Source organism: Thalia democratica, chromosome 1, assembly GCF_965202585.1.
Source record: "Thalia democratica chromosome 1, ktThaDemo2.hap1.1, whole genome shotgun sequence".
Taxonomy (NCBI): Eukaryota; Metazoa; Chordata; class Thaliacea; order Salpida; family Salpidae; genus Thalia; species Thalia democratica.
The window spans coordinates 69,594,538-69,601,855 of record NC_139165.1 but is presented as its reverse complement, the minus strand read 5'-3'; the positions used below and the strand labels follow the sequence as shown (position 1 = coordinate 69,601,855).

Below are 7,318 nucleotides of genomic sequence, written 5' to 3'. Positions count from 1 at the left end.
CTAAAATTACATAAATTTCAATTTTTTGATTTAAACAGTAATTAAATCACTTATTCATGTTCTACACTTATAATTTATGTCTTAAATGAAAGCTTATATACATATATTTTAAGACATATTAACTGCTTTTGATGTATTATGACGTCATAATTACCCAAAATGAGCAAAATTTGTCTGTAAAATGTAGGGGTAGGGATTACAGCCCATTTTTTTGGTCATATTGTAAAATTCAAATAAGTACATATGATTCAGATGTGTTTTTTTGCTTAGTTAAAAAGAATTTAAACATTTTTTTATAATTTTACAAAAAAAAACAAAAGTTGCTGCCCAAAAAACTGATTTAAACCCCAAAAATCACATATTTTTGATTTTTCAATTTAAACAGCAATAAAATTACTTATACATGTCCTAGACTTATAATTTATATCTTAAATGAAAACTTATAATTATATGTATAAATTAAAGGCATTTCAACTGCTTTGGTTGTATTATGATGTCATTATTACACTAAATACACAAATTTGTCAGTAAAATTGAATTTTTTTTTTCTAATATAAAAAGGAAATTCTTCTGCCGTTTTAGTTTTAGTTTTTTGATTAAGAATATAAAATGTGTCAAGTCAGCTAGGCAGAAAGATATTACTGATGTAATTTCATTTCAATTGCATGTTGAAATATATAACAAATAAAACTTACATTGCTTTCCGTTAATTTAATAATTTTTTTTTAACTCCAAAGTTACTTTTTTTTTGTTGTATAAATAAAGATTAGACTAAAAGTTTGAAGAAGATTGCTTGAAAAATGTAGGAGATACATTTTAAATGAAATAGTCTTTTTTTGCTGTTTTAGTTTTCCCTTCCCATAGGGAACCTATTATGCGGCCCAACTTTGACCTGTCATATCTTGAAAAATAATTTGAATTTTTAAAAACGGTAAAAAGCAACTTGAAGCTTAGTAAAATCTGTATAAAGTAAGATCAACTTGTAAAAAACATGGTTTACTCCCCTATAGCTTTAATTTGAATTTTTATTAGCAGTTAAAAATTTCTGATTGCACAGATAAAAATCTACAAAATAAAATTAAGGTTGAGCCCCCTATGCCCTTGATTTAACGTTTTGTTATAGTTGTACGTTTTCAATTTTTTAATGTTAAATGAAATAACTTAGCAAAAATAATTATTAAGCTTACTGTATTATGCAGGGTTACCAAAAATAACCTGGAATTTAAGAAATAAAAAAATCTTGAATTTTTAACAATTTTTACATGTAAAGTAATGAACTTTTGTTTTGACAAAGAAAATCTGTCATATAGATAAAAAAAAAGTTAATTAAAAAAATATTGAAAGTTGATTTAGAATATATTTTCAATGTTGTTATACTAATTGAGATATTTTTTTACCTTTAGTTTAATTTAATATTAAAAATGAACCCAAAAACTTGTACTTTTTAAACCTTGAAAAAATTAATTAAACCTGCAGGAATTTCTCAAAAGCATTTGGCAACCTTGATTATAGCTTCAATAATTACAATTATATCATATGTACTTTTTTCAAACTTTTACCATCATAGAATTTTTACAGCTTCAAGTACATTTTTATATATTTTTAAACTTCAAGTTAGTTTTTGAGATATGATCCACCAAAATTTTTATATTGATTTAAGTTGTTATTTAATAATTGTGGAGAAAGGTCTTGAACTACGAGATGTATTGTTTAAATTTATATTTTTTGTTAATGTTTTGAAATTTTTCATAACTTAACTTTAGAGTTTTAATACTTCTACTTATGCATAATTATTGAAACAATGATTTTTGTTCTTTTTGAAGTATATTGAAAACTTTACAATTAGTGTAGTATTAGAAAAATATATGAAATAAAGTCATTAATTGATTGTTAAAAACTAAGTTACCTAAATTAATAAAAAAAAAGTTTGTACTCTATATTATGATATATCATGAAAATTGTTTTTAAATGACCCATACTGAGAATATTTTTTTGTTGAAATTTGAAAATTTTTATAGATAATTTTTTTTCATGTTTCTTTTTGGGAATTATTTAATCATAGAATTTAATTTTAATGTGTTACTATAAAAGTATAAAGGGGTCACACTACACTGAAAAATTGTTACAAAAAAAAAAACATAGAAAAACAGTGGATATAATTTTAAAAACACATAATTTTTGCTTAGAGGTAGACCTATATCCAGCAGTATATATGCAATAATTATAGTAAAAAATAAGAAGTTTAGTAAAAAATCTACTTTAATTTACTATAATTAGCTTATGGTTTTAAAGCAAAACAATTAAACTTTTCAACTTGAATGAATTTAACGAGATTATATGCAAGATTTATTCAGCTTACTTATTAGAATGATAAAGAACTAGAACTTAACTGTAATAAAGTAAAATATAAAAGTTTATTAAAAAAAGTACAATAATATTAACCAATAAACCATATCAAAAGTAAGTCAACGGATATGATAGTGTTTTTTCAATTTTATTTACAACACCGGTTGGCAGTATTTAATGAGGAACAAAATAGTTTTATTTTATTATATCCTGTGTTGGCCATATTATTTAACAATGAAGTTATTTTTGTAGAGATCAAATTAACAAGGAAATAAGTAGTTTATTTACAAAAAATTGTAAAAAAAAATTACCTCTGTACGCCTATCCCTGTTCTACAACGTATACTTTTAAATATAAATCTTCTTGTTTGCTTTAAAAAATACTAGAAAGTTAATTTTTTCCTGAGTTATAAAACATTATTGACAAAGTTAAAATAAAGTGTAATGTAAATAAAAAAGTTGGTTTTTTAGCTTATTTTAAGTAACAATAAGCAAAATGGTTAAAATTTTTGTTGGAAATTTACCAGATAATGTTTCACCTGATGCTATAAGGGAGCGTTTTGAAAGTATTGGAAAAGTCCTTGAGTGTGACATTCTGGGCTCATATGGATTTGTCCACATGGAAAAAGAAGATGAAGCAGACGAAGCAATAAGGTCTGCTCAATTTTTATTTTGTTTGTTAAAAGTTCTATTATTTTGTTATCAAAGTTTTAATGGTCAATTGTTAATTAATATTTTATATATATATATACTTTTTTGTCTTTAAATGTTGAATGTAAGTTGGTGTAAAATACTAATGGTATTTAATATTAGAAATTTTTATAGATGTTTTTTGTAATTTAATTCATATACTTGCTATCAATTAAATAAAATCGTAATTTTTATTTTTAGCAATTTAATTATGCACTGTTTTCTATTATATATTTTGAATTTTTGAAAACAAAATACAGATATCTCTACTTCTAGAGAAGAATCAATATAGTTAATTCTTTCAAGACTTTAAACAGTAAACTAAGTTTTGGTCAAAGACCTCGTCAGTAGTTACAATAAAATTTTATTCAAATAGACATCATTTATTTTTAGCTTTTATGTTTTAAACATATATAAGTTATTTAAATTTAATAGTTTTTTTTTGTACCTATTTAGTATTAGATGATCTGTACATCAAAATTTTGAAAAAAAACATGTAATCTTTAGAAAGCTTGACAAAGAAGATGTAAATGGAAATTTGATTAATGTTGAAAAAAGCAAAACCAAGCGTCGGTAAGTTCAGTTGTTTTTTAATATGAATTAATAAAGAATAATTTATTATATATGGTATTAAATAAAATAAGCATAAAGGATTGGTAAAAAATTTTAACCTTAAGACCAAACTAATCTAACCGTGCAATTGCTGCAAAATGTTAAATGATTAGGTGTATTTTTGTTATTAAAACTAGTTAAGTTTACAAAATCCTAAATTGGATTATAAAGTACTACTTCATTTTTACATTATAAATTAGAATTTTTCTAATATTAAATAAGTGCAAAATAAAACAGTAGTAGTTGTAAATTATTTAATACGTAATAGCTTTTAATACTTATGATTAACTTATAGCTAGTTAGTTGATTTTTATTACCTTTTAGTTCTATATTATACTTGGTTCTATATATATTACAAGTATAAAAAAATCAAATTATTTAAAGTTTCTTTATATTTTAAATAAGAATTTAAGTTTTTTATCAAGTTTTTAATATTATCGATATATTACAATTTTATTTATTTTAGAATAGTTCATTTTGAAAAATAAACTTGAATATATTTTTATGTACAGCGGTTTAAAAAGGTATTTTATTAGTAATATAAATGACATTAATGATTTATCAGTTTTTATTAATATTATTAATTATACTTGTATACATTTATAGTATGTGTTTTAAGCGAAACAACCATACTATGTTATTATAAACACATACAATAGAATTGTCAATAAACTCAAAACGTTCTTCAACAGCGATCGCAGCGACGGACGCAGCGGAGGCTACAGCGTGGGCGGCGATTACAAAACTAAAGTGGCGAGGCGAGCCGGCTGCACTAAGCTGCACGTCGCCAACGTTCCCGAGGACACTTCGCCCGCACAGCTGCGCCGCCTCTTCGAAAGGTACGGTCGTGTGGCCGAGTGCGACGTTCTGTCGGAACGCAAGATCGCCTTCGTGCACATCGTCGCCGAAGCGGCCAGGGACGCCATCCGAGGCCTGAACAGCTACTCGATAAAGGGAGAGGAGATCAAAGTTAAGATGTCCAACAACCAACCGATGGGTCGAAACGGCAACTCTTTTATGAACAGTAACGACCGCGGCGGTCCGCGAAACGACCGCTTCAACCCACGTGGCGACCGTTTCAACCCTAGAAACGACCGGTTTAATCCCAGAAACGACCCCTTCAACATGCCTGAGTTCAACATGCCGCCGCCAGCGCGCGACCGCCTCGAAATGCTCGAGCTGCTCGAAAGGAGGCGCCAGTTAGAAGCGTTGCATCCGTTCGAAAGGCAGCTGGCGACCTGCAACGACGCGTTCAACCTGCCGCTTCCTCCGCCCGACTTTATCAGGATCTTGCGCGACCGTGCCATCCTCAAGCTGCGCTTGCCCTCGCCGCCCAACAACAGCCCGCCCGTCATGGACATGCCGCTGCCCAGTTTTAACAACGGCGGTTTCGGCGTGCCCAACATGTTCAACAGCGGGCATGCGTTTTAGGATGCCTATTTTTTTTTTTATAAAGCATCCTTTGTATTTTAAAGCATTGAACTTGCGGTTTGACCAGTTTTAATTTTTTAATCTTGTACATTGATCATCGTTTAAATGTATTTTGTCATAACTAATATTATTAATACTTAAATTTTTAAATATTTTAACATAACACTTTTTTGCATCGTTTGTTATCTTTAACGTCGTCATTTAATTGAAGAATAATAAACCGAAAATTAGTTGCTACCGAAGGTTATATATAATAAAATTAAATTAGCATACTTTCACAAAGTTAAAGAGAACTACTTAATGCTATGCTTCTATAAAACAGTAATAACTAAAGTTTGGAGAAAAAAAAACATTTTTATACATTTTAAATAATAAGATATTTTTTCTTGTAAGTTTCGTAAAAAGTATTATGTCTTGTATTATAGATGACTGAAATCTCATTTATAGAATTGTTTAAGTTTGTTTCCATTTCATTGAATGCTAAAAATATGTTTTTAGAGTACATATTTTGCTTATTAATACTCGAGTTCTATAAAACAGGGCTCCCATAAAACCTGGAGTTTTACAATTTAGGCTAAAAAAAACCTGGAAATTTTGAAAAAACCCTGGAATTTTGAACAAAAATAACTATAAATCTGGAATTTTTAACAATTTTTACATGTTAAGTAGTAAAATTTTAAATTGACACGAAAAATCTATAATACAGATAAAATTTTTTTCGTCATCATCAAAATCTTTTTTATTAAAAAACACAATTAAAGTAGCTTCACAGTATCTTTTGAATGCTGCTATACTACTCAGCACAGTTTTTAACCTTAAACTTAGTTATAAACTAAAAATAGACCCAAAACTTGTACTTTTAAAAACCTGGAAGTAATTCAGAAAACCTGGAAAAATTTCTCGAAAAAATTTTGCAACCCTGATAAAAGTAAATATATTAAGAAGAAAAAAAAGTTCTATACTTTTTATAGTGTACTTATAAAATATTTTTCATACAATATTTAAAGTTAAAGAAAAACGGGTTAATAAGTGGGTGTTCAACCATTTTCGGAGTACTTTGAATTGCTTCGCAGAGCATATAGATTACATATATTTTAAAAACGAACATTCAACTTGAACTAGTTAAAGGTCGTATAACGTTATAAGTTAATTAAACTACAAAATCGCAGTACCAAAACATAAAAATATTAACAGTTGCTTTTATTACAAATTCAATCAATTAGACTCCTCAAAACTTAATGAGATAATATTCAAGAGTTATTATTTAGAACTTTCCCAAGATCTAGTCTAGTTTAACCTAAGATTACAAAGTAATATTCATTAAAACAGAAATCTTCTTAATCTAAGAAGAAGTCCTAACCAAATGTAAATATTAAGAATTGCAGTTAATATGTTTTAATGTTAAAAAGATGGTTTATTTTTAAATAAAAGCTTGGCTGTAGTTTATATTTATTAGAGCTAACATAAATATTTACAAGCAATTATGGTTTAAAATTTTTCTGTCTTTTTTGTAAGTACATGTTAGCATATACTCCACACAAAAAAAAAAAAAAATCCTGGAATTATATTAAAAAACATAAGTCTTTACTTTTTATGTAAACTTTTGTTGACAACCAACTTGTAATTGTAGTATTTTTATCTTACTAAATTTATAATAAAGATATCAAACCAAGTGATTTTTAAATACTTATAAATATTCTGCACCCCTAACAAAGATACCACGCATCGCCCCTAGTAAGTAGTATAAAAACGTGTATATATAATATAAAATAAAACTGTTTATATAAACTTATTAAAAATTATGCCCAAAAATTGTTTTATTTAGTTGAGTAATATTTCAGGAGTCGGAAAACTGCGGCCTGCGAGGTACTTATTGCTAGACATACACTTTAAAAAAAAAGTTGTCGTAAAAGTTATAATTAGTCTCTTAAATTAATAATTCTGATTACCAGTGCTTTTTTATTGCGAATTTTATCATATATTAGTTTTAAAATACCATTTTTATTTTGACTGAAATTATTTTAAAAAACTGCGGCGCGCGGAAGAATTTTTCTAAACAGTGCTGCCCGCGAGAAACTTTTTCAAGAAAAACTTGCCTGCAGTTTGTAATTAGATAACTGCCGCGCCGACTGTCTAATAAAATGATAACTTTAGTAGTAAATAGATATAAAACAAGGCATGAAAAATTAAAAAAAAAAGTAAAGTAGTGTTTTTAAAAAAGGATATAGCAAGTAAATAAT

General features: G+C 27.0%; 1 protein-coding gene across 1 annotated transcript; it reads left to right on the top strand.

Annotated features, from left to right (window-relative positions):
* The first annotated feature begins 2,820 nt into the window (after positions 1 to 2,820).
* LOC145831759 (uncharacterized) lies at positions 2,821 to 5,313 on the top strand. Its single transcript, XM_082939092.1, has 3 exons — positions 2,821 to 2,999; positions 3,543 to 3,608; positions 4,340 to 5,313. The coding sequence occupies exons 1-3, from the start codon at positions 2,842 to 2,844 to the stop codon at positions 5,076 to 5,078; spliced, it is 963 nt and encodes a 320-aa protein (XP_082795218.1). The 5' UTR covers positions 2,821 to 2,841; the 3' UTR covers positions 5,079 to 5,313.
* The last annotated feature ends 2,005 nt before the right edge of the window (positions 5,314 to 7,318 follow it).

Bases quoted from the DNA above. Each gene is read 5' to 3' on its own strand.
- LOC145831759 (XM_082939092.1), top strand. From the start codon at position 2,842: ATGGTTAAAATTTTTGTTGGAAATTTACCAGATAATGTTTCACCTGAT. The intron at 3,000-3,542 runs GTCTGCTCAATT...TGTAATCTTTAG, and splicing joins GAAGCAGACGAAGCAATAAG to AAAGCTTGACAAAGAAGATG. The intron at 3,609-4,339 runs GTAAGTTCAGTT...GTTCTTCAACAG, and splicing joins AAAAGCAAAACCAAGCGTCG to CGATCGCAGCGACGGACGCA.